The 27,272-nt window shown below is 53.4% G+C and overlaps 2 protein-coding genes across 2 annotated transcripts in view; one reads left to right on the top strand and one right to left on the bottom strand.

Moving 5' to 3' along the window:
* Positions 1 to 26,569, bottom strand: LOC116945162 (uncharacterized). The gene is made up of 9 exons (XM_032959369.2): positions 25,828 to 26,569; positions 23,494 to 23,547; positions 20,084 to 20,206; positions 19,245 to 19,343; positions 16,979 to 17,770; positions 13,233 to 13,592; positions 11,566 to 11,702; positions 8,385 to 8,494; positions 1 to 5,285 (listed from the first exon to the last, which is right to left on the bottom strand). Exons 1-9 carry the CDS (start codon positions 25,877 to 25,879, stop codon positions 5,126 to 5,128), a joined length of 1,887 nt encoding a protein of 628 aa, XP_032815260.2. The 5' UTR covers positions 25,880 to 26,569; the 3' UTR covers positions 1 to 5,125.
* Positions 24,111 to 27,272, top strand: part of CLU (clusterin) — a 38,207-nt gene continuing 35,045 nt past the window's right edge. The window contains exon 1 of the mRNA XM_032959366.2: positions 24,111 to 24,140. Within this exon, the coding sequence (XP_032815257.2) occupies positions 24,126 to 24,140 (15 nt within the window). The 5' untranslated portion in view covers positions 24,111 to 24,125. The remainder of the gene's footprint in view (positions 24,141 to 27,272) is intronic.

Raw genomic sequence — 27,272 nt, 5'->3', positions numbered from 1 at the left:
TTTACGCACATCTTAACGTTTATATGCCATTGATGTATGCATATATATATATACAGTACAGTAATTATTGTTTGTGTCAAATATAAAATCTTTGGTGCTAAAATTGTACGATAATCACAAACGTGACACCATATCATCATATACGGCAAGATTCCGCTTCGGAAGCAAGTGAAACGTGTATTCAATTAGTGATACAGAAATCGGCTCTGGGTAATAATACAACAACAAAAAACCGTGTAAATGTTGGACTGTAACGCATCATCTTTCCACCAACAATCAGTCAGGGCAATTAACACCGCACAGCCCGGAATAATTCAAACTCCGATATTCGACGCACATTCAAGGAACAGCAACGGTGCGAAAGAGCAGAAAAAGCGCCCTCCAATTCGTTCGTCTCTCGCCGAGTCATGACACTCCCAGCACCCCCTCCACCACCCGTCGCGCTCCACGTCACGAGGGGCTTGCACGTGGAGTCGACGCCATTTTAAATCGGTAAAGCGCACACACGAACAACATACTCGTCAACAATACTGTGTGGCCTCAATAATATAGTTATAAATGGGGAGACGTTTGAGACAATGGCCCTTTACAGCACACAAGACGGGCGATTGCTCAAAACATTGCTGATTATATTTTATTTTATTATTATAAGGCCACAGTGTGGCTGTTGACGCGTGTGTTGAGTGTTTGTTATTGTTAATTGTGTTTGTTTCCCATTGCCAACACAGCAACAGCATCCCCATTTAATGTGTCATCTTTTGATGGATTGTTTTTGTTACTCCACCATCCTCACAATCCTTTAGGGGGGCGGCTTAGGGAGACGTGAGGAGTTTCTGCCATCAACAATCCACTAATGCATGCGTTCCCATTCTAACGCTCTGAACGTCCTTCAGTTTTCTATGCACCCCGGATAACAAAGCAGGTGACGCTCCGCTTGCAAAAACTCCGTGGCTCAGATCGTCGGTGTATTGCTCATTTGTTGGTCTGAGCTTTATTGACGAAAGGGGGGAAGTGAGGAACACCACGCTTCCAAGATTATGCTCTACTCTTGTGCACGATGGCAGCAGCGATATGGTTCAGGAGCTGGATGTCAATGCGGATGTCTGCTGGTGCTGCTGGCCACGACGAGAGGGCTTTAGCAGAGAGAGTTCGTGTCGTGTCGCTGTTCCTCCTCCTCCTCCTCCGGTGAAGGCGCACAGACTTCAGTGGTTTACCATACGGTCCATTAGACTGGCATTGCCCATAGACATTCAATGCCCGTAGACTATTCTATTACTGAGTATGGCAGCAATGTGTTCATGAGCTAGATGCCAATCTCGAGGTCTGCTGCTGGCCACAACGAGAGGGCTTCAGCAGAGATAGAGTTCGTGTCGTGTCGCTGTTCCTCCTCTTCCATTCAAGGAGCGCGCACTACAGTTCATTACTCTACAGCCCATAGTTGGTGTTGCATGGCCATAATCACACCAGCATGGCTCGTGCCTTTAATCCTCCATTCGTGAAGGAGATGTGTGCATCGCCCCTGTCCACGATGTTCTGCTGCCACCACGCTCATCGGCCCAGACTTCGTCTGACTTTGCCCCTTGTGCCGTGTTATCCCGATACGGGCCCACGACGAGCTGCCGCTAATCGAGTGCAGGCGAACGGGAACTCGCATTTGTTTTTTTTACATTCGGACTCGGGTTACCACCGTTCAAATCACGCGGTCAACTTTTGCAGCTCGGCATGAGCGAAAAATGAGCAGCAGCAGTACTCACATACATTACTGGCCTCCACACCCCCCACCAAAGAAACATCACAGATTCTGTTTCCCGTGTGGCTCTATGTGGGTCTGGGGGAGCGATGGCGCAGCGGTTAGCCTGCGCTGCACGACGAACCCGGTGACCCAAGTTCCGAGTCCCGCTCACAGCCACCAACACCGGTGAAGATTATCTGAACTGGTCTTGGCCATCCCCTAGGTCGTCTCAGCTTCAAAGGGGCACCTCTTAGTGCGGTGTGTAAACATCGCCACGTGGGGAAACCAAGGCAGCCGGGCGTGATGCTGGCCACTCACGGCTCTCGTGCGCCGTGCCGGCCTTCATTAGGTGCTCGCTAATAGCACTCGCACCAACAGTCTGTTACAGGCTATACGGGGAATCTTTATCTGTATCTGCTGCATAGCCAAACACACGCGGCCATTTCAAGGTCTGGCCAGCCTGCATGCAATGACTCTTGCGGAAATAACATCGACTTATCTCTCCGAGTTTGAATTTGTTCAAATATTTGAGTGATGTAACCGCTTGGCCATAGGGAAACCGTGGGTCTCCGGCGAGGGCCACTCCCAGTGCCCCGCACTGAGACTCCACGCTCCGGGTTTTACTCGGAACTTTTAAACGTGAATCCACGCCCCGTGTGACGACTCGCAGGCATGACACCACCACGAGACCTTGTCGTCATTACATAGGCCAGGCTCAACGCCTGCGTAGCTTCCGAGATCACAGTATAATTGGGTATTTAGAGACACGGACTGCGCGCTTTGAGCCTGTTAGATCGTGCTAGAAGCGACGCGCCTGTCACAGTGGTGGATCTGTAATGCCTCAAATCCTGCATCGTCGCAGTGCCATCACCTCTGACCTATGCCGGCCTGGCACGTCACAATAGCCCCCCCACCCCCTCCACCCGACCTCTCAACATCCCCCCCCCTCGCCTCCCCACCCCTCAACAATGAACCTCTCCCTCCCACTCCCTCCCAAAACCCCTTGGACCGTCACCCCCTTACCGAGCGTTGCCAGGTCCGGAGACCGAGAAGCTGTCGCCGAATTCGGACTCGCGAACAATAAACCTTTGGCGGGGCGCCACACGTGCGAACACGCGGTGGCTACAGGGTTATCCAATAATAACGGCAGTGGGTGAACGCCGCTCGACTTAGCAACGCCGCAATGCTGCGTTTGCCAGCTCAAAACGTTCGCCCCCAAGCACACATGCGCACTCCGGACACCCGATTAGTGCGGATAAAGATGCTGGCAGCGACGGCATCGTTTGCTGGACCGGCGGTTTTTGCCAAGTGGTAGGAGGTCTCGTGTGGCCGCGTGAGGTGAGGCCGAGGGCCACGAGAAGTGAGGCCCACGGGGCCGCGCTAAGTGAGGCCCGCGGGGCTGTGCAAAGTGAGGCCCGTGGGCCCTGCTAAGTGAGGCCCACGGGGGCCGTGCTCAGTGAGGCCCGTGGAACGTGCCAAGTGAGGCCCACGGGGCCACGCTAAGTGAGGCCCGCGAGCCGTGCTAAGTGAGGCCCATGGGCTGCACTAAGTGAGGCCCGTGGGACATGCTAAGTGAGGCCCATGGGCCACGCTAAGTGAGGCCCGTGGGCCACGCTAAGTGAGGCCTGTGGGCTGCACTAAGTGAGGCCTGTGGGCCACGCTAAGTGAGGCCCATGGGCTGCACTAAGTGAGGCCCATGGGCCACGCTAAGTGAGGCCCATGGGCTGCACTAAGTGAGGCCCATGGGCCATGCTAAGTGAGGCCCATGGGCTGCACTAAGTGAGGCCCGTGGGCCGTGCTAAGTGAGGCCCGTGGGCCATGCTAAGTGAGGCCCGTGGGCTGCACTAAGTGAGGCCCGTGGGCCACGCTAAGTGAGGCCCATGGGCTGCACTAAGTGAGGCCTGTGGGCCGCGCTAAGTGAGGCCCGCGGGGCTGCGCTAAGTGAGGCCTACGGGCCTCAAAATCTGAAACCATCAGGCTCATCACAAAGTTTACAAACAATGTGCCAAATGTTAAGTGAGTTCAAAAGCAGTACTTTAACAAAGGCATTCACACAGTATCGTCATGCTGAGATAACTTTCAATCCATTATTCGATTTAGATTGACAAAATATGAATTTTTTTAAGTGTAACATTCGAGAATAAATGCTTCGAATCATCGGTGCGAGAATCGTCGTGAGATTTTACACAAATTTGCATTCCATCGTTATGGCTATGTGTCGGGGCTGATGGGGGAGTGTACGCCTCTGCTGCTGATGCTTGACAGCAATGCGTGATAGAGCTCCAAGCCGGACTCGGCCTTTACAATCTCAGCTCTTAGGGCCCCCGATTGAGATAAGCAGCCCTCTCACAAGGACGGCCACGGCACAAGAAAGAGGGAGGTTACGAACGAGACGGCCGATTGCGATTCGAAACGCCCCAAGATACAAAAAACCAAACTCCCTCGAATCCCGAGGGAGTTTTGTGCATCGCTCGAGGGGAGAAGTGGGGGTGGTGGATTGAGTGCGGTGGATTGAAAAAAGGACCCTGTTTTAGTTGTGTCATTGATAACGATTGAATGCCCAAGTCGGCCAGCTCAGCAAAGCACCCAAAAACACTTTGAAAATTGATGTCCACGGGTGCACAAGGGCCGAGTTTCTCTCTCAAGCTCGCCCCTTCTCCATGGCTTCTCAACTCTGCTGCTCTCCAAAGTGCAACCTTTTTTACAAGCCTCGATCGAGATATAAAACCTCTAATCTGGGAACCCTGTGCTTCCAGCCTGTCAACTCCTGTTACAGTTCCAAGTTCAATGTGGCTCAGGTTAGCTCCAGGTAGCCCCTACCCCCTCACCACATCACCACCCCCCAACCCACACAACCTTAGTGGCTTGTGTATCGAGCTTGGCATGAGTGGCTTGGTCCAATTTTCTGCCCTCTCCGTAGCATTTCGGTGCCTTGGGGGCCCCTTTGGTCCGTGGGCCTCGGTGCAGTTGCACTGCCCGCACACTCGATTAGCTACATGGACCCGGGTCCCAGAATTTCCGGGACCATCGTTTTCTTCTTCTTTTTTTTAACCAACCCCCAGGAGAGTTAATGGGCCTGCACAAACAAGTTAGGCGATGGCAACCTCTCGGCGTCCAATCGGCCCAATCGACGCACCGATGAGAGTGTGGGAGAGCACGGCGAGCGCCAGGCGTCGAGCGCGCAAACTGCTGCTGAAAACCTGGCCTGGGGAAGGAAGCGGCGATGACGACGATGCGACGATCTTTTGAACGGAGACTCAAGACCGCATCCTCGTCCCCCGCCAAGGAGCTATCTCTGAATCCTCGGGCGATGTGGGGGTGGGGGGGGAAGGCACGGGAGGGGGGGGGCATCGCTGTTCATTATTAGGAGTAAAAGCCCTCCACACCCTCCTCCTACACAACCACAGCCGAGTCCACGTCCCTCTCGCACACGAAGTGAAGCTGCATGGAGCAGGGGAAGTCGTTCCACTGCCCGCCGAAGGAGAAACCGGCGCAGTCTTCGCGGCCGTTCAATGACAGTGCCCAGTTGTCGGGCTGGCCCTCCCCCCAGAAGCTGCACGCACGCACGCACACAAAGACAAAAGGTCACCCGTGTCGCCTTAGCAGGCTTTTGGGGGGCAATTAGCGAGTAGCACCTACAAAAGCCGAAATGGCACTGGAGGGGTGTGGTTGGAGACCACCACGTCCGCACATAACACACACACACACACGTACGCATGCACACAGGCACACACGCAAGTACGCCCGCACGTGACCTATGCGGGGTAAGTATCTTGTGCACTGATATGATTCTGAATTGCACACAATAATAGCTGGGCAGGGTTGACGGCCGACGGTCAAAGAATAACTTCGGAGCGGCAGCCAAGGAACGGGCAGGGGGAAATGGAGCTATAAAATAATCTTGCATACAGACGCCGGGTGGATCGTTACATCGCGGAATCATGCGCAGCGGCGGCGTCGTCGTCAACAGATTGCAGAGGCCTTCATCCAGCAGTGGATAGACCACTGCTGCTGATGATGACGACATCAACGACGGTGAACAGTTAAACGTTACGCAATGCCCACACCGCGCGCTGGGCGCACGCCCAGGAATGCGTGGGAGACCGTCAATGGGAGCCACACGTGGCACGCGTGTGCGGCTCCCGGCGAGAGTGGCTCTCAGCGCTAGCAGCGAGCGAGGCTCTCAGCAAGCGTGGCTCCCAGAGAGCAAAGCTCCCGGAGAGCGTTGCTATCAGCGGACGTGGCTCCTGGACAGCGAGGCTCCCAGAAAGCGTGGCTCTCGGCAAGGGAGGCTCTCAGCGAGCGTGGCTCTCAGCGAGCGAGGCTCCCAGAAAGCGTGGCTTCAGCGAGCGAGGCTATCAGCGAGCGAGGCTCTCAGCAAGCGAGTTTCTCAGCGAGCGAGGCTCTTAGCAAGTGAGGCTCTCAGCAAGCGAGTTTCTCAGCGAGCATGGCTCTTAGCAAGTGAGGCTCTCAGCAAGCGAGTTTCTCAGCGAGCGAGTTTCTCAGCGAGCGAGGCTCTCAGCGAGCGAGGCTCTCAGCGAGCGAGGCTCTCAGCGAGCGAGGCTCTCAGCAAGCGAGGTTCTCAGCAAGTGAGTTTCTCAGCGAGCGTGGCTCTCAGTGAGCGTGGCTCTCAGCAAGTGAGGCTCTCAGCGAGCGTGGCTCTCAGCAAGTGAGGCTCTCAGCAAGTGAGGCTCTCAGCGAGCGTGGGCCTCAGCAAGCGAGGCTCTCAGCAAGCGTGGCTCTCAGCAAGCGAGGCTCTCAGCAAGCGAGGCTCTCAGCAAGCGTGGCTCTCAGCGAGCGAGGCTCTCAGCGAGCGAGGCTCTCAGTGAGCGTGGCTCTCAGCAAGTGAGGCTCTCAGCGAGCGAGGCTCTCAGCGAGCGAGGCTCTCAGCGAGCGTGGCTCTCAGCGAGCGAGGCTCTCAGCGAGCGTGGCTCCCAGAAAGCGAGGCTCTCAGAAAGCGAGGCTCTCAGTGAGCGTGGCTCTCAGCAAGTGAGGCTCTCAGCAAGCGAGGCTCTCAGCGAGCATGGCTCTCACCAAGCGAGGCTCTCAGCAAGCGAGACTCTCAGCAAGCGAGGCTCTCAGCAAGTGAGGCTCTCAGTGAGCGTGGCTCTCAGCAAGCGAGACTCTCAGCAAGCGTGGCTCTCAGCAAGTGAGGCTCTCAGCAAGTGAGGCTCTCAGCGAGCGTGGGCCTCAGCAAGCGAGGCTCTCAGCAAGCGTGGCTCTCAGCAAGCGAGGCTCTCAGCAAGCGAGGCTCTCAGCAAGCGTGGCTCTCAGCGAGCGAGGCTCTCAGCGAGCGAGGCTCTCAGTGAGCGTGGCTCTCAGCAAGTGAGGCTCTCAGCAAGCGTGGCTCTCAGCGAGCGAGGCTCTCAGCGAGCGAGGCTCTCAGCGAGCGTGGCTCTCAGCGAGCGAGGCTCTCAGCGAGCGTGGCTCCCAGAAAGCGAGGCTCTCAGAAAGCGAGGCTCTCAGTGAGCGTGGCTCTCAGCAAGTGAGGCTCTCAGCAAGCGAGGCTCTCAGCGAGCGTGGCTCTCACCAAGCGAGGCTCTCAGCAAGCGAGACTCTCAGCAAGCGAGGCTCTCAGCAAGTGAGGCTCTCAGCGAGCGTGGCTCTCAGCAAGCGTGGCTCTCAGCAAGTGAGGCTCTCAGCAAGTGAGGCTCTCAGCAAGCGAGACTCTCAGCAAGCGTGGCTCTCACCAAGCGAGGCTCTCAGCAAGCGTGGCTCTCAGCAAGCGAGGCTCTCAGCAAGTGAGGCTCTCAGCGAGCGTGGCTCTCAGCAAGCGTGGCTCTCAGCAAGCGAGACTCTCACCAGGCGAGGCTCTCAGCAAGTGAGGCTCTCAGCGAGGGTCTGACACAATGAGGCGAGTTTCCGCTATAGGATCCCCCCCACCCGGCCCTCGCCTCCCGTCTGCGTCGAGCCGGCGGTATAAATAGGTGGTCGATGGGGAGGTCGCTTGCGGCAGAGTAAAGTGTGGGTACGACCGGCCACGTGATATTGAGGACAACCCATAAAACTCGTAAGGGAATTTAAAATCAGGGGTCTGCTCTGCGTCTCTCACCCGCACGTCGATGCATGAGTTGGCCCGTCAGCCGATCGGCTCCCCAGGCCAATATAGTTATCCAACAGCTTCTGGTGTACGCCTCTGCTGCTGATGCTTGACAGCAACGCGTGATAGAGCTCCGAGCCGGACTCGGCCTTTACTATCTCAGCTCTTAGGGCCTCTGATTGAGATAAGCAGCCCTCTCACAAGGACGGCCACGGCACAAGAAAGAGGGAGTTGCCTTTGTAGTCTTCGCCGATGGGAGCAGCAGGCAGTGGCATATGCGAGGAGTTGTGGGGGGGGGGGGGCAGGGGTGGTGGGGGGGTGAGGGTGATTATCTCCCTCCCCCCTTGAGATCCTGTATATTGTTGATAATTACCAGAGAAAATGCACTGAATGTTTATAGTTATTGTTGTGAATAACGTAGGGTGCCATATTTAATAAAGCTTGAGATTTCGGGGACCGCTCGCCCCCTTGGGAAGTTTCTAGAATCCGCCTCTGGCAGCAGGGGTCACGTGGGAAAGGGGAAGTGAAGTGGAGGGGGGGCAGTATAGTTGGAGGTGGTGGGGGGGGGTCCCAAGAGTTCTGTGGCACCCCCCCCCCCTCGCGATGGCTCACGTGGGGCCGCTGAGCTTGGTGCCATCCACCCACTCCCAGTTGCCCTCCACCGTGGTGTCGTGCAGGCCGATGTACACAAAGTGCCCCATCGTCTTGGACATCAGCCACGTCTGGGGGATGACATCATCATCATCGTCGACGTCATCGATGACACATGGCAATCGTTATCCATAGCGCGACACCGCAAAGCCCTAGATTTGTTCGCCTACAAAAATACAAACAATCCCAGGAGACATCGTGGGGGAGAGGAAGTATAAGGCGCCGCAGTGGCTATGAGATGTTAACTACCTCGGCTGGTATACAAGAGATCGTGGGATTGATCCCTACCTGACGCCTGCATTTTTGGAGTTTGCATGACTCTCTCCACGTGATCGCGTGGATTTTTCTCCGGGCCCTCCGGTTTTTCCCCTCCACATTTTGAATCAACTTGTTGGTTTAGAGTATTTGGCTGCTATAAATTTCCACTTGATAAGCCACTTCATTGGGCTATAATTTGTGATATCCAGGTCGCTTGTGCAAAAGAGCTGTATAGCTCAGTGGGGATTACCTGGCAAAATATATATAGATACAGGCGTAACTCGATTATCACAAATTCCATAGAACGGCGATTCGTTAGGGCGCTTGCTATCCTAGAGAAAATTTTTACGAAGAAAATTACATTTGGAAAAAATATATATAAAGCGCTTATGGGTGAGAGAACGCAGCAGCAGCATCACCGGCGGAGGAAGCGGTAGCCCCCACCCCATCATTCGCTCAGCCAATGAGAGCGAACCCAGACCCCCACGCCTCACGATTCGATTATGACAAGCCGTGGGTCACGGTAACATTTTAACAACAACAAATACCCGATATGGTTTAAGCCAGGGTGAGAACTCACGGGACCTGAGCTAGAGTCTCGAGCTCTGCCTAGAAGAAGCCTCACCGCAGAAATTTAGACTGAGGGCATCGCTAAGACCACGGAAGGTTGTGCTGTTCTCCGAGAACGACCCGGATGACCCGGACTAGGAACCGAAGCTGCCCCTCCAACCTCGTCTGCCACAGCTGCCTCGCAGGAGTACATTAGAATGTATGTGCCCTATGTACGGAAGTTCATATTTTGTATTTTTTTATCACTATTTCATCTTGCCTATTCAGATGACCTTTGAAAATGGAAGGAAACAAAGGGCAAAAGACGAACGAGTTCAATTAGTTTTTGTATTTATGCTCAAGAAGGGAGCTGTAATCTATTATGAAAGCCCGGAGTTTCGTTTGTCCATTTGTCCGTCAACGTAAAACGTTGATCCAACAGGTTTACATCAATTGTCGACCCCAGCACCCCCCCAAATTTTTTTTACGTATTTCTTTGGCATATATGGCTACACATCCTACATACAATAAAGTCAGTAATATCTGTACACATGGGGGGTGGGGAGGGGGGACATCAGTGGGGGCGACGGGCAAGGCGCCAGGAAGCCCTCTGCAGGAGCTACAATGACACGGCTGTGGGCCAGCAAAGTTATCATCTTTAAATAAAAGAGTCCCAAATTCATATAAAAATGTAATTCATCCATCTCGCATTAAGGGTAAAGGAAGTCAATTTGGACATTTGTTCAAATAAATTAAATTGCCCTATGTGATTTGTGAAAATAATTCCAGTAACCCTATGTGTCTCCTGGCTTTTTGGCCACTCTTTATATTTAAAGCGTCTGAATGTGTGTTCAGCATTGTGGAACTGCCAAGTTACTAGTCGCCTGCTTTATGCGCAGCCAATTTAATTGTCTCACGCCACTGCTGGATGAGAGCCTACCCCTCCCTACCCCATCCCATGCCTTGTGGGCTGTGAGGAATATTTGACCATACTTCACCACGCTGGTCAGCGCGGATGTTGGTGAAGGTGGCGGGAGTTCAGAACAACATAAATCTGCTTGGCTCTACAACAATCTTCATCTGACCTGTCACTGAACATCTGCTTCATTCATCTGGCTACAGAGGCATCACAGAAGCTTTTGTAGTCTGTTCCGTGCCAAAGCCTTCATCTTTAGCTCTAAAACAATTCTCTCTACGATGCAAAGCGCCGCATTAACGGCCGAAGTTGGAATCCTGCGGTTATAGCTGGGGTGGAGCCCCCGGTTCCTACCACACTACGCTCGATTGATCACAGCAGTGAGGGTAAGCGATGATGCTCCAACACTCAATGATTCACTCCGGTAACTCGCTCACCGACCAACGGTCAGTCTTGTCGCTACTACCGCTACTTCCGTTCCCGTGAACTTCACTCATCGATTCCTCTGCCCATGTTGGGGACTCGGTTACCCATGTTGTGTTCACACTGCAGGTCACAACAGCACCTTCACACACTCACCCACTCACCACACTGCAGGTCACAACAACACCTTCACACACTCACCCACTCACCCACTCGAACACCCACTTACTCACCCACTCACCACACTGCAGGTAACAACAACAACACACTCACCCACTCGAACACTCACCCACTTACTCACCCACTCACCACACTAAAGGTCTCAACAACAACACACTCACTCACTCGAACACTCACCCACTTACTCACCCACTCACCACACTGCAGGTCACAACAACAACACACTCACCCACTCGAAATCTCACACTTACTCACCCACTCACCACACTGCAGGTAACAACAACAACACACTCACCCACTCGAAATCTCACACTTACTCACCCACTCACCACACTACAGGTCACAACAACAACAACACACTCATCCACTCGAACACTCACCCACTTACTCACCCACTCACAACACTGCAGGTCACAACACTTTCTCTTGCCGCTTCACCCCTTTTACTGCTCCACTTTGGAATTCCCTCCCGTTCATCTTCGTCTCTTTCCCCCCAGCTCGTACAGGAACAATGATAATACCTTTGCTCAATCCAAGAAACTTGTTGCACTCTCGTCTGTTTCAACATTGATAGTGCTGCTCGTTGCTGGCCGCTTGACATTGCGGACCATTGGGACTGTGCTCGGCGACCGTTGCTCGTAATATAATCGTAACAATAATTAGTTGGATAACTACGCACGATGGAGTGCGGCACGTTCGCCGGCAATGTGATTCTCTGGCTAAGAGCCTTCCTCATCCCTTCTCCACCGGGGGGGGGGGGAGCGGGGTGGAGAAGTCAGGCTGCACGAGCAAGGGCGCTGGCACGGCCGCGAGCACCTGCTCATCCTTGGAGGTGATGATGATGAGGTGCGACTGCATCGCCACGCACGACTCGTTGGCCACGGTCCAGTTCACCCTCGTGTTGGACATGGAGTAGCAGCTGCCGTTGAAATACGGCCCAAAGCCCTTGCAGGCTGCACGCACGCACGCACGGGGGGGGGGGGGAGGTCGACAACAGCAGAAGCAGGGTCGACGCTGTCGCTCTCCACGTTCGGCTCCGCTCTTCAATCTGGCCACGTTTCAGCTCCCAGAATGCGGTAGCGGGCGATGGACGTGAGTCCTGAAGCGCCCAACGCATGGAAACACAAATTGCCAAAGTTACGCCGAAAATAACTCAAAGTGGGATGACAAGCAGCGGCAACGGTCGCACCCCTCCTTGCCGACCGATGCCCGCTTGCGGGCCCGGTGCTGAGCCACCTTGTGCCGCACAGGGACAGCTGCCACTTGGGGGGTGCCGTTTCAATTCGCCTTCGACAAGATATGGTCGACGCTGCTCATCGCGGGCAAAGAGCCCGGGCGTAAAGGAGGGGCCGCACTACCAAAACACAAATCATCTTCACTTCTTATTATCAACTTATTATCAACTTATTATCACTTATTATCAACTTATTATCAACTTATTATCACTTATTATCTTATTATCACTTATTATCAACTTATTATTATTATCTTATTATCAACTTATTATCAACTTATTATCAACTTATTATCATCTTATTATCAACTTATTATCATCTTATTATCAACTTATCATCAACTTTTTATCATCTTATTATCACTTATTATCACTTATTATCAACTTATTATCATCTTATTATCAACTTATTATCAACTTATTATCAACTTATTATCACTTATTATCAACTTATTATCACTTATTATCATCTTATTATCACTTATTATCAACTTATTATCAACTTATTATCAACTTATTATCAACTTATTATTATCAACTTATTATCAACTTATTATCACTTATTATCAACTTATTATCAACTTATTATCACTTATTATCAACTTATTATCACTTATTATCAACTTATTATCAACTTATTATCACTTATTATCAACTTATTATCACTTATTATCAACTTATTATCAACTTATTATCACTTATTATCAACTTATTATCAACTTATCACTTATTATCACTTATTATCAACTTATTATCACGTATTATCACTTATTATCAACTTATTATCACTTATTATCACTTATTATCAACGTATTATCAACGCACTGCACATAGGGCCCCCCAGCCCTGCCATTGAAATCTGGAATCTCCACCGCTGGAAGTTTCCCCCGGCTGTAAACAGGAGATGAGCATTCTCTCAATGTGCGCGTGAGCAGGAAATCACTCTGACTTCCCTTTCAGTTCCGTAGCCTGTGAGCCAAGAAGCTCTCTTAAGTCGATCAAAAAAAATCCACCGCCAAGTCAGCACGAGACTCGGCGAGGGCCTTGGGGGACGTGCGAGCGACGTCCTCAAGGCACTGAGCACGGCGCGACTGCGCGCCGCCTGGAAATGAGTCGGGTCTGCCGTCGCGGCACGGTTTGACGGTGGGGACAGACGAGGGGCATTTTCTGCTGCGCTATCCTTGCACTTTAACAACAATGGTCACGAATGCTAAAGCAATAAAGGGCTCCTCCCCCCACAACAACTTGCCTTCGCTCTTGGGGTCGTAGGGATCACCGGGGGGGCCCTGCATTCCTGGCGCTCCGCCAGGCCCCTGTTCCCCGGGGAATCCCCTCGGCCCCTTCAGGCCCTGGTTGCCCTTGGGCCCGAGGAGGCCCTGCGGTCCGACGGGCCCCGTGGAGCCCCTCGACCCCTTCGATCCCTTCATGCCCTTCTGCCCGGGTAGGCCGATGGGGCCCGGCTGGCCTTTGTCGCCCATCTCTCCCTTGGGGCCCGTGGCCCCCGTCTCGCCGAGTAGGCCCGGGTCGCCCTTCGGTCCCACGGGGCCGGGGATGCCCGCCGGGCCCTGCTCTCCCTGGTCGCCCTTGAGGCCCGGGGAGCCGGGCAGACCTGATAAGACGGGAAGGAGGGTACGGTGGTGGCGCTCACTTGCTGCTGACGACGCCGCTATAAGCCGAGTCTGTAGTAGCGTGTGCTTGTTTAACGCGAAGCGGGGGGAGGGCATGACACGGTGAATGTTAAACCTGAAACAAACGTTCATCGCGAACACACAATGAGCAGTGGCGTGCTCTGCTTCTGTCTCATCGTGTATTGAACCCGATGTAGACGGTGAGTACATAAGGCGAGAGAGCGACACGGGAGAGGTAGGAGAGTGCGTGGAGGGGAGTGGAGTGAGATGAGAGGGGAGAGGTTGGTGGGCGAATATCCACGGAGGATGTCAAAGGTCATGAGGGTAGTGACTTAGCAGGTGATTGAGAACTGGATTTGGACCTGCGGGTTGGAGTTACGAGGCCTGGCTTGCGGGTCAGCGTGAGGAGTTTTGTCACTGGGGTTCTTAGGGAAGTGAGCTGCTGTCGACGCCACGATAAGCCAAGTGTCAGGGCGCTTGACCCGTGGCGCTGCCAGATGTTGGGTTTCCGTTAGTTCTGCCTGGCAGCCACCCCCAGAGTCCACAGGTCCACGGTTCGATCTCATGGCGTGGCAGCTGAAATCCCCCGCCACCCACCTGCCCTGTCGTAGTTCACTGGCGGGCCGAGTGTGGTGGGGGACAACGTGGGTACTCCCACCTCGACCAAGACAGTCTGGTCAGCGTGGAAGGGTAAGCCAAAATACCCTCTATATAGCGGGGCACTCTGGAGGTCCCTCTAGTGGATGCCCTTCTGCCAACAGTGGCGTGAGCCCAGATATTGCAGGGCTGCGCCTTCACCTCCTGAGAAGATAATGCCCCTATTTATTTCCCTCAATGCTTTCTCGGTTCCTCATTTTTTTTTCTTCAATTAAATAATCTGCTTCACATGTTAAAATGAACAACCAGAAGCGGCTTCTACAGAAATAACCATCTCCCTGGAAATTGACAAATTTCAACAAACAGACCGTGGGATTTGAACCGTTTATGCAGAACCGCGTAAAAAAAGCCTCTTTATTTATTTTCAAACGTCTTTCTCACTTCTTCTTTCCTCGGTCGACTTTAAACAATTCCGGCCTTTTCGTGCACACCATCCTAAGAACAATTGTTTAAATGCGCTTTATACATTCTCCTCGTTACCATTATTATCATTAAACTCGAAGCCACAGAACCGTCTCACCCTGGTGTTGGGGACGTCGGTGGATTTTAAAAGAACGTGTGGGCCTTGCAAAGTGGGGCCACGAGAGAGTCACCGTACTGAGCCGTGGTGCCAATGCATTGGAGGACCCCCCCGAAGCTTGGAATTATTATTAAAAAGTATATATTTGGGGGTAGGGGGGGTGGGAGCGGGTCAGTGTGTACGGTCTCCTCGCGAGGTGACGGAAATGGCGCGGACGGACATTACACCAGCAAGAGGCGTGGGCACGGCGGGACGCGAGACCAACGCGGGCAAAACGAAGACGAGAGCCAGAGGGAGATGAAGAGGAGAGATGCAGAAGAAGAGACGGAGACGAAGTGGGCACGAGAGGAGAGAGACATATAACATGAGAGATCAATTTCATTTCGTTCTTGTCAACGGTAAGAACCACACGCATTTCGGCACCCCCCCGCCCCTCCCGATTCGCACGGTTGGCTACATATGGCGCAAAAGAAGTTTACCGCATGCGTACAACACGAAAATTATGCGATAGTCGACATTTCGGGCGACGACCATTCATCATAGCACGTTATGTTCGTTCGGATTTGAACCAATCTGATATTTGGTGCGGGTCAATTTTTCCCCCACGGCCCCTTTGAGCTGCTTGGGACGTGAAGCGCTTGCTGAGTTTACCGATGCCCAGCGGCGCTGGACTGGCGCGGATGGAGCACAGCGGCGCTAGGAGCCTCCCACCCCGCCCTTCGCGTAACCGCACACCGTGACCGCACACCGTAACTGCACACCGGTTTGGCGTCCGATGTGAATGTTGCGGCTCGTTAAACGAGCGCAGGCCCAACGAGCAATTAAAATTGCAAACCCCGGGCATCAGTTCAAGCGGAACGAACTTGCGGGGGTGGGTGGGGGGCATTGAAATGCAAATCGACGATATGTACGTTCGTGTACGTCGGGACGATTAATTTACCCATTAATTTTTAGGTTTTAAAGACAACCTGTTTAACGTCCCCCTGCCGTAATGGGCTCCGTTCCCCGGATTTGCGTCGCTCGCTGCTTTTTTCGGCGTGTGTCACGTCCGACGTTTCGCGCCCACGTCCTGTGAGGGCGCCTTCTTTGGCGAATTGAATTCAGTTGCTGAAAAAGGGTACGGCACCGCGGAGCGAGTGAATGGTGCCGTTGCCATCCTTTCATTCAACGAAGCCACCAACATCATCAGCAGCACCAGCAGTGATCATTCCACTGCTGGATGATGGCCTTCTCAAGCCTGCGAGGTAACAATGCCGGGCGTTTGGCTACGGGCCGATCGCATCACTCCATCTCCCAAGTTGGATCTGTTTTACCACGAGTGCGGGTGGTTAATAGAGACACGGTACCTTGTGATAATACGTGTGTCTAATTGGTGTTTGAACATCGTAACACCTCTATGTATTATTGTTCAAAAGGGTTAAGCCTTTTTATCATCTGGTTACAGGCAAAAATTGTCTTACAGATACGTTCCTCTTTTTGATATACGTATATATTACTCGTGTTTAGCCAGGAATAATATGTATATTAGTCCTGTTTATCAAAAAAAGATGGATTCAAGGCCATTTTCAGGAGGGTCCTGCCAAGTTTGCTCCAAAGAGGGCAATGTTTCTGCTGCGTGTAATCCCAAATGAGTAATTTTCAGGTCGTTTTTCAGAATTGGGTTGTTTTGGCCAAGACCGGTTACACTGTAGGTTTCGTGTGTTTTTAGCCTTGGGAGGAAACTGGAGCTCCCAGAGGGAACCCGCGCAAGACAGGGGAAGAACCCACAACCTCTACACAGAAACACGGCCGAGTTCGCAAACGCACCCAGGCCCTTCTTGCTGCGAGTTGACGAGCGTTGCCACTGCGCCACCCAGCTTCCCTCCTTCGGCTGCCACTCCTTTGTTAGCCTCGACCACCGGCCATCATCCCCTCTGTTCAGCGTGTTCTCCCCTAGCCCACTTACTTTTCGAAGCAGTCAGTATGATGCTTCGTCTAACTCGACGATGTCCTCTGATGGACGCGCTCCTCTTCCCGCCCCGCCAATGTAAATCCCGAGGATGCCACCCCTCCGCGTTGCTTTCCCCGCACGCATCGCGGGCACCGGCTGCCCCGGATTTCAACGCAGCGTCCACGGCAGAAATTGTAAGGATCTTCGTTGAACATACGCGGGGGTGGGGGGGGGGGCACCGCGCATCCCGCGCCGCTCACCGTGCAGCACCGTGATGTTGCGCACCACGTCGCCGTGCTCCTGCAGCAGCAGCCGCACCTCGTCCACGAACAGCGACACGTTGCGGTACCCGGCGTCCACCCGCTCCGTCAGCGCCTGCCGGCTCCCGCTCCAGTCCTTGCGCAGGCCGCGGAAGGCGCCGTCGAGCCGCGCCACGGCCCGCTGCGCGTCCGCGAGGCCCTGCGCGAGCGTCGCCCGCTCCCTCTGCCACGCCTCCTCGGCGCGCGCCGCCGTCCGGTTCAGCGCCGCCACCGCGGGCCGCCACGCCCTGACCGCCTCCTCCGCGGCCGCCCGGGCCTCCCGCGCGCGCGCCTCCAGCTCCCGCCCGCGCTCCTCGGCCGCCAGCTCGGCGAGCCGGCGGGCCTCCGCCGCGGACGACGCGTTGCTCCGGAGGTCGTCCAGGCGGCCCGCCAGCTCGTCCCGCCCGTCGGCGGCCTCCGCGGCCGCGGCCGAGACGTTGGCGGCCAGCTCGCCGACGCGCGAGGGCAGGCCGCGCAGCGACAGCAGCGTCGCGTTGGCCTCCGAGCTCCAGCGCAGCAGGGCCTCCAGGCCGGCGCGGCTCGAGGCGGCCGCCGAGGGGTCCCCGGCGAGCCCCGTGGCCTCCTCCAGGGCCTGCACGCGCTCGCCGATCTGGCCCAGCCGCTGCGCGCTGAGCGCCGCGAAGTCGAGGCGGTCCTGCAGCTGCTTCGTCGACTCCTTGAGCGTGTCCACGTCCTGCCGCCAATGCAGCAACGCGTCGCCGATGGATTTCTCTTTGTTCTGCACGAGCTTGTCTGGTGGAGGGCGGGGGGGGGAAGTGGGAGAAGGTGGCTTAGCGCGAGCGGCTTCCAGAGGCGAGCGATGATGCGTCGACACAGCAATTACGACACGAGGCAGAGCCATCTTTCTTCGCGTAAGAGTCTACGTCCACGTATTTACAACATAAGGTCCTTCATTTTACGTAATCTCACCGAGGTGGCAGGGTGGCATAGAGGATGCAAGCGTGGAGGTAGTATTCTTGTAATTACATTGACAGAGGGACACATGCATCAGAGGGAGGACACGGCACGCTAACTGTTAATGAAACTAAAGCTTGGGTAGGACACGTCACGAGAAGAGACGATGGTCAGGGGTAGTGGCAGAGTGGAAGGGGATATGCACCGACGAGACTGAGTGATGGATCGGCGTGTAGATGTATATACAGGGTGGGCCATAAGTAACTACCAGATTTGAAATCGCGGTATTTTGTGCTAAGTGATTTTGTATTTTTTTTTGTAGAAATAAAGTAGAAGCCTGGGAGTTTATGATGAACTGGTTATAACCCTCGGTAGCCTGCGAGAATAGTTGAAATTTAATTCGGAAACAATTGTTCAATTATTTCAACACAGGGAGAGACTGTGGCAGATATTTAAAGACCTGAACGGCTCCAACTCCGCACTGCATTCGGGTGTTTATTTCCCAATTTCGGGAATCGGGAACGTCTGTGGATGCACAGCATCGTGTTGGCAGCCCTCCAACCGGTCGATCGAGCAAGGGAGGGAACCCCGAAACTCCGACGGGGAGGAGACGCTCCACGGCTCAATTGTGGATGGCACAACGGTCGCTGCGGCCCATCTTGGGCGGAGGACTTGCATCTTTTTCCACGTAAGAGTCAGCCAGCGCAAGAATTGCTGCCGAGAGACCATCGAAGCCGCCGAGGGGGCTTGCTTGCTTTCACCGACACGGAGGGTGATGGAAGATGCCGTTGACAGAGCACGGATACGCCAACGCAACGCAGGCCGTCATTTGCAAGATATTTATTTTTCACGCGCAATTATATCGAATCTCCGTGACTTCAGGAATTTTAAGTCATATAGAGTGTGTTTTTGTTTAATTTTCCAAAGGTTATAGGCAAAAAAATCAGGTAGTTACTCATGGCCCACACTTTATATATATCATTAGCGTCGCGAGAGCGAGGCACATGGCAACAGCTTGGGAGAGGCCCACATCCAAACAGTGGATTGATCACGGCTGGCGAGAGCACATCCTAAAACCTGATCATCATCATCATCGTCATCATAGCCGTCGTCGTCGTGATCACTGTTAGCCGAGATCTATCCACTGCTGGATGAAGGTCTGCCCCTGCTGTGGCCATCTGCTCGTGTGGCCCGGGTGCTTCAACGTAGCTAAAGCACCCGGGCAGTGAGATAGGGGGGAAGGCAGTCGGGTGAGTAAAGTTCAACGTTTATTTATCGACTTGTTTCCAGGGCGTTGAGAGCTTCCACTTACCCAGCGTCTCCAGCTTCGTCCCGAAGGCGTCCAGCCGGTCCCTGAACGTCAGGTCCTCGGCGGTCATGATCGTCGCCACGCCGTCGATCCGCTGGAACACTGCGCACGACGGCGCCACGGCGGTGTCACCGGGCCACACGCACCCACAAAGACGCGTGTCATTTCATTTCTTTAGGACTGCTTGTTGTTATTTGTGATTGGTTTGTTGTCCTTCCCCCGCACCGCCGCTGAGCACGGTTGGCTACGTACGGTGCGAAGGAAGTTCAACATGCACGCGGTACATACATGTACCCCGTGTAGCCCACACAAATGCCGTTCGCAAGTTACAGATGCAAAGGCAAAGGCGCAGCCCCGCAATTGCTCGCTCTCACGCCACTGCTGATAGAAGCGGCCTCCGCTCAGAGGGAGCTCTAGAAGATAACTCCCCTACAGCGTATGTTGGCCTACTCTTCCACGCGGGCCAGACGTCCTGCAAGAGGTTGGATTAGCCACACTTTACCCCACCATACGCGACCTGCCGATCATCGACTAATTGTGGTGTTGCCCTTTCTGCTGCTGGGTGGGCAGAGGCGGAGGGGATGTGGGGGGGGGACTTCCAGAAACCCGCGCCGTTGTTTCAGCTGCCACGCCGGGAGAACGAATCGAACCGGAGGCCTCGATCGTTGCATCGGGCGACCGTGACAGATGGCGACGGCTTGGGAAAGCCTTCGTCCAGCAGTGGACAGACCATGGCTGATCGCAATGATTGGGGGTGGTGGTGGTGACGACGATGATGATAACGATGAAGAGGATGGCGTTAGCGAGATTCCTCCATCCCCGTGTCACCCGAGGTCTCTCACCCGTGTAGCTGATGACGGCGAGGATGATTGACAGCAGGGCACAGAGGCCGCACAGCAGGGCGATCGCCGTCTTCAGCGCGCACTTCCTCCGGCATCGCGAGCAGCCGGCGCCGTCCGAGATTCCTGTGCCAGTGCCGGGAGGGCAGGGGGGGGGTCGCGTGATTCAACCTCCAAGCAGAACCACCGCCACCCGGACCAGGGTCTCGTCCGGACCGTCACTCACACCCGCAACCACGCGGTGGTGGAGGATCGGTCTCATGATCGGAAGGTCGAAGTGTCCCCTTAGTCACATCTAGATACGCTGTGGGTGTATCTTAGTGACATCTAGATACGCTGTGGGTGTCTCTTAGCCACATCTAGACACACTGTGAGTGTCTTTTAGTCACATCTAGACACGCTGTGAGTGTCTCTTAGTCACATGTAGACACTCTGTGGGTGTCTCTTAGTCACATCTAGATACGCTGTGGGTGTCTCTTAGCCACATCTAGACACACTGTGAGTGTCTTTTAGTCACATCTAGACACGCTGTGAGTGTCTCTTAGTCACATCTAGACACACTGTGAGTGTCTCTTAGTCACATCTAGACACGCTGCGGGTGTCTCTTAGCCACATCTAGACACACTGTGGGTGTCTCTTAGCCACATCTAGACACTCTGTGGGTGTCTCTTAGTCACATCTAGACATGCTGCGGGTGTCTCTTAGCCACATCTAGACACACTGTGGGTGTCTCTTAGTCACATCTAGACACGCTGTGAGTGTCTCTTAGTCACATCTAGACACGCTGTGAGTGTCTCTTAGTCACATCTAGACACACTGTGGGTGTCTCTTAGTCACATCTAGACACGGTGTGGGTGTCTCTTAGTCCCATCTAGACACGCTGTGAGTGTCTCTTAGTCACATCTAGACACACTGTGAGTGTCTCTTAGTCACATCTAGACACTCTGTGGGTGTCTCTTAGTCACATCTAGACACACTGTGGGTGTCTCTTAGTCACATCTAGACATGCTGTGGGTGTGTCTCTTAGTCACATCTAGACATGCTGTGGGTGTCTCTTAGTCACATCTAGACATGCTGTGGGTGTCTCGTAGTCACAGCTAGACACACTGTGGGTGTCTTAGTCACATCTAGACACACTGTGGGTGTCTCTTAGTCACATCTAGACACACTGTGGGTGTCTTAGTCACATCTAGACACACTGTGGGTGTCTCTTAGTCACATCTAGACACTCTGTGGGTGTCTCTTAGTCACATCTAGACATGCTGTGTGTGTCTCTTAGTCACATCTAGACACGCTGTGAGTGTCTCTTAGTCACATCTAGACACCCTGTGGGTGTCTCTTAGTCACATCTAGACATGTAGTGAGTGTCTCTTAGTCACATCTAGACACGCTGTGAGTGTGTCTCTTAGTCACATCTAGACACACTGTGGGTGTCTCTTAGTCACATCTAGACACGCTGTGAGTGTCTCTTAGTCACATGTAGACACTCTGTGGGTGTCTCTTAGTCACATCTAGATACGCTGTGGGTGTCTCTTAGCCACATCTAGACACACTGTGAGTGTCTTTTAGTCACATCTAGACACGCTGTGAGTGTCTCTTAGTCACATCTAGACACACTGTGAGTGTCTCTTAGTCACATCTAGACACGCTGCGGGTGTCTCTTAGCCACATCTAGACACACTGTGGGTGTCTCTTAGTCACATCTAGACACTCTGTGGGTGTCTCTTAGCCACATCTAGACACTCTGTGGGTGTCTCTTAGTCACATCTAGACATGCTGCGGGTGTCTCTTAGCCACATCTAGACACACTGTGGGTGTCTCTTAGTCACATCTAGACACGCTGTGAGTGTCTCTTAGTCACATCTAGACACGCTGTGAGTGTCTCTTAGTCACATCTAGACACACTGTGGGTGTCTCTTAGTCACATCTAGACACGGTGTGGGTGTCTCTTAGTCCCATCTAGACACGCTGTGAGTGTCTCTTAGTCACATCTAGACACACTGTGAGTGTCTCTTAGTCACATCTAGACACTCTGTGGGTGTCTCTTAGTCACATCTAGACACACTGTGGGTGTCTCTTAGTCACGTCTAGACACGCTGTGGGTGTCTCTTAGTCACATGTAGACACGCTGTGAGTGTCTCTTAGTCACATCTAGACACGCTGTGAGTGTCTCTTAGTCACATCTAGACACGCTGTGGGTGTCTCTTAGTCACATCTAGACACACTGTGGGTGTCTCTTAGTCACATCTAGACACACTGTGAGTGTCTTTTAGTCACATCTAGACACACTGTGGGTGTCTCTTAGTCACGTCTAGACACGCTGTGAGTGTCTCTTAGTCACATCTAGACACGCTGTGAGTGTCTCTTAGTAACATCTAGACACGCTGTGGGTGTCTCTTAGTCACATCTAGACACTCTGTGGGTGTCTCTTAGTCACATCTAGACACGCTGTGGGTGTCTCTTAGTCACATCTAGACATGCTATGAGTGTCTCCTAGTCACATCTAGACACGCTGTGGGTGTCTCTTAGCCACATCTAGACACGCTGTGGGTGTCTCTTAGCCACATCTAGACACACTGTGGGTGTCTCTTAGTCACATCTAGACACACTGTGGGTGTCTCTTAATCACATCTAGACACGCTGTGGGTGTCTCTTAGTCACATCTAGACACGCTGTGAGTGTCTCTAACTCACATCTAGACACACTGTGAGTGTCTCTTAGTCACATCAAGACACGATGTGGGTGTGTCTCTTAGTCACATCTAGACACGCTGTGAGTGTCTCTTAGTCACATCTAGACACGCTGTGAGTGTCTCTAACTCACATCTAGACACGCTGGGTGTGTCTCTTAGCCACATCTAGACACGCTGAGGGTGTCTCTTAGTCACATCTAGACACGCTGTGGGTGTGTCTCTTAGCCACATCTAGACACACTGTGAGTGTCTCTTAGTCACTTCTAGACACGCTGTGAGTGTGTCTCTTAGTCACATCTAGACACGCTGTGGGTGTCTCTTAGTCACATCTAGACACGCTGTGGGTGTCTCTTAGTCACATCTAGACACGCTGTGAGTGTTTCTTAGTCACATCTAGACACGCTGTGGGTGTCTTTTAGTCACATCTAGACACGCTGTGAGTGTCTCTTAGTCACATCTAGACACGCTGTGAGTGTCTCTTAGTCACGTCTATCCATACCCCATCAACATCACCATCCAATCACCTGATCATCATCACAACGGGGTCGATTAAACGAGTACCACTTTGTGATTAAGTCAACAGCGGTTGTCTCATGGAAAGATCCGCCTCTCCCCAGAGAGGAACGGAGCTTCAACCACCGACTCTGCAGCTGTAAATAGCTTTGAAATCGTCCTCCGAACCCGAAGCAGCAGCGGCAGCCTCCTCCACAGAGACACTCACCGAATCTGTTGTACTCAAAGGAGTCGATGTCTCCGTCTCCTTCGCACGCTCCTCCTGGAGGTGGTTGGGAGGGAGGGTCACACAGGGTCGCTCCGTGAGCCGGGGGAGGTGGTGGTGGGGGTGCACGCCAGGGGCTGCGCCCTGCGGCCCCCAATGCAGCAGCTCCCCCAACAGCGCAAGGGAGCCCCCCGATCGTGCAACTCAAGCGACGCGTCGTGTAGCGAGCTCACCGTTGATAACGGGATAATAATTATTACTCTCACTCGCCTCGACCTCGCCTGTATCTCTCCGCCTTGTCTGTAGCTCTCATGGCACGTTCTGTTTTCGTGACAACCCTTACTAGTTGGCCGTGTCAGGTGGTGGCGGGGTATGACGACACATTTATATATATTTACGCGATCTAACCCAAAAACCTCTATTATGGATGATATTGGTCGCGAAAGCCTCCTGCGTGTTCAACTTTGTTGTTGTTGTTGTTATGTGTGCTTGTGCAGCACTGCCCAGCATCACCAGATCGATCCTCTGTACCCCCCCTCCCTAGCATCCTATTGGCGCAACCATCAGTCTCGCGAACCTCCATCAACGATGATGGTGGCTGCTCGACATGGACATCGGCCGAACGAGGAACAAGGATGAGGGCTGATGAGGTTGAGTAACTAGCGGTGGCGACGATGATGCTGATGATGATGTGGGATGAGGAGAGGGGGGAGGCTAAAGTTGGGTGCATTGACAGCGAGCTCCTCTCGCTGTCAACTCGGCTTCACCAAACACGGAGGCTCGCGCGTGAGCGTGAGTGGTGTATGTACTGTATGTTGAACTTCTTTCGCACCGTACGTAGCCAACCGTGCTAATCGGAGGTGCGGGGGAAGGGCTACAATCTAAACACAAAAAGCAGTTCTTAAAAAAATAGTTTGTCAATCTAGGAGATTTAAAACTGAATACCTAATATCGGAAGGAAGAGCGCTCCAGACGGCCGTAGAAGGGCATCTGAAAGCGTGCGATGCGGCGATCGTCTTTGGCTCGATGGTGTGCGTGGTGTGTGTGCGTAGTGTGTGCGTGGTGTGTGTGCGTGGTGTGTGTGCGTAGTGTGGGAGCGAGGTGTGTGTGTGGTGTGTGTGCGTAGTGCGTGTGTGATGTGTGTGGGTGGTGGGTGTGTGCGTGGTGTGTGTGCGTGGTGTGTGCGTGGTGTGTGTGTGTGATGTGTGTGTGGTGGGTGTGTGCGTGGCGTGTGTGCGTGGTGTGTGCGTGGTGTGTGTGCGTGGTGTGTGTGTGATGTGTGTGCGTGGTGGGTGTGTGCGTGGTGTGTGTGCGTGGTGTGTGTGTGATGTGTGTGCGTGGTGGGTGTGTGCGTGGTGTGTGTGCGTGGTGTGTGTGTGATGTGTGTGCGTGGTGGGTGTGTGCGTGGTGTGTGTGCGTGGTGTGTGTGTGATGTGTGTGCGTGGTGGGTGTGTGCGTGGTGGGTGTGTGCGTGGTGTGCGTGTGTGGTGTGTGATGTGTGTGCGTGGTGGGTGCGCGTGGTGTGTGTGCGTGGTGTGTGTGTGATGTGTGTGCGTGGTGTGTGTGTGATGTGTGTGCGTGGTGGGTGTGTGTGTGATGTGTGTGCGTGGTGGGTGTGTGTGTGATGTGTGTGCGTGGTGGGTGTGTGCGTGGTGGGTGTGTGCGTGGTGGGTGTGTGTGTGATGTGTGTGCGTGGTGTGTGTGCGTGGTGTGTGTGCGTGGTGTGTGTGCGTGGTGTGTGTGATGTGTGTTTTTGTCTTTGTGTGTGCGTGGTGTGTGTGCGTGGTGTGTGTGCGTGGTGTGGGAGCGAGGTGTGTTTTTGTCTTTGTGTGTGGGAGCGGTGGCGCAGCAGTTAGCGCGCTGCGCTTAGAACCCGACACAAATACCAGTGACGATTTCAGTATCTTAACCGACGCTGGGTCTCTCCTAGGTTGACTAAGCCACAAATGAGTACCTGGTGTGGCGTGTAAGCATTGGCACTGGTGAGACAAAGGCGGTCGGGCGTGGTGCTGGCCACCCACCCCCTCGTGTACTCTACTGTGTGTTTGTGGGGAGCGGTGACGCAGTCGTTAACGCACCGCGCTACGAAACCAGCCACCCCAGTTCGATTCCGGCTCACAGACAAACATTCCGCTCACGGCCAAACCGGTTCCGGGACTCCTCTAAGTCGACTCAGCCTTAAATGAGTACCTGATGAGGTGTGCAAGCATCGGCCACTGGGGAGACGTAGTTATGACCCCCCCCCCCCCCCCCCGCTAACAGTACTTGCCCCAACAGTATGTTCGGGAGGCTATACGGGGGATCTTTACCTTGTATAATAAAGACGATGTCACTCACCGTTCACCATTGCGTCTCCTTCTCCCTGGCTGATAGATCCCAAGCGATTCATGGGTCCGTCCGTCCGTGTGTGTGTGGCAGTAGTTGTGTAAGTTGACCTTCTTTCGCACCGTACGAAGCCAACCGTTATGTATCCGCGTGTATGTCCGTTACTTTATCTACGAGTGTGTCTATGTCTGCGTGTGTATATGCGTCTGTCTATCTGTGTGTTACGCGTGTGTGTGTGTGTCAAATATGCGCGTGTAAAATTGTGTAATATTTACACAAGCACGTGCCTCTTTGTGTGTCTGTATTTATGTGCTTGTAAAATAAGCGCGTACTTATATTTATCATGTGCACGTTTAACGTATATGTATACGTACGTGTATGTATCTGCATGCGTGTGGCTTTACGCGTGCATGTGTGATTTCGTACATACGTGCGACCTGCGTGTAAGACGACACGTGTGTGAGCGTGTCTCTCTCCACGCGCGTCTATGTATCGGTGTGCCTATGTGTGTGTGTGTGTACACGTATACGGTACGTGTGTGTCTCGACGTGTGTGTGGTGCATATGTATCCAATAAGTTGTCCGTCTCTCACTCTGGTTGAACGCACACTGCGCAGCGCTGCTGCTGCTGTTTGCTCTCTCCGATCATCTCACTCGCACTCTGCCGCACACTTCCCAAGATAAACTAATCTAGCCCAAAACTCCGGATGCGAATTCTATTGGCGGAAGACTGCAGTGTCTGGCGCGTGTGTGAATATGTATGTATGTATTGTGGTGGAGGGGGGGAGCGGTGGCGCTGCAGTTAGTGCACCGCGTTACTGAACCCAGCCACCCGAGTTCAGATCCCGCTCACAGCCACCAACACCAGTGACGATTATCTCAATCGGTGCTGGGAATTCCCCTAGGTCGACTCAGCCTCAAATGAGTACCCGCTAACAGCACTTGCCCCGACAGTCTGCTAAGGCTATACGGGGGATCTTTGTGTTTTGTATGTACTGCTGTGGGGGAGCAGTGGCACAGTGGTGAACGCACTTCCTTACTGACCCCAGCCATCCGAGTTTGATCCCGGCCCACGGCGAATATTTTGAAACGGTCCATGTGGCCTGCAACGGCGCTGGTCCCCAACACTCCGATGATGCGATAGGGGTGGGGGTGGGGTCTTAAACAGAGGACGAGTGCCAGACACCGCAAGATGCATTTGAAACTGTGGTTTGTAACTATGAACCGTACCTATATGAGAGACTCGACATTTATAAAGTGCAATGTAATCGAGAGACTGTGTGTTGTCTTGGTGCGGTCTTGGACTCTTGGCGGTGTTGTTTTGCTGCTTTGCCCCGAGGTTGCGTTTGTTCTTTTTTTAAAAACATCTGCAGGAATGTGCTTGTGCAATTTGTACTTACATTTTTAATTATTTACTTACTAGCGGCTTGAGTAACTTTTTCTCTGTCTCGCTCCTTA

This window comes from Petromyzon marinus, chromosome 23 (genome assembly GCF_048934315.1).
Source record: "Petromyzon marinus isolate PM22_M1 ecotype Great Lakes invasive population chromosome 23, UKy_Petmar_22M1.pri1.0, whole genome shotgun sequence".
Lineage (NCBI taxonomy): Eukaryota > Metazoa > Chordata > Hyperoartia > Petromyzontiformes > Petromyzontidae > Petromyzon > Petromyzon marinus.
The sequence above is the reverse complement of the archived record's forward strand: the minus strand, read 5'-3'. Positions and strand labels throughout refer to the sequence as shown.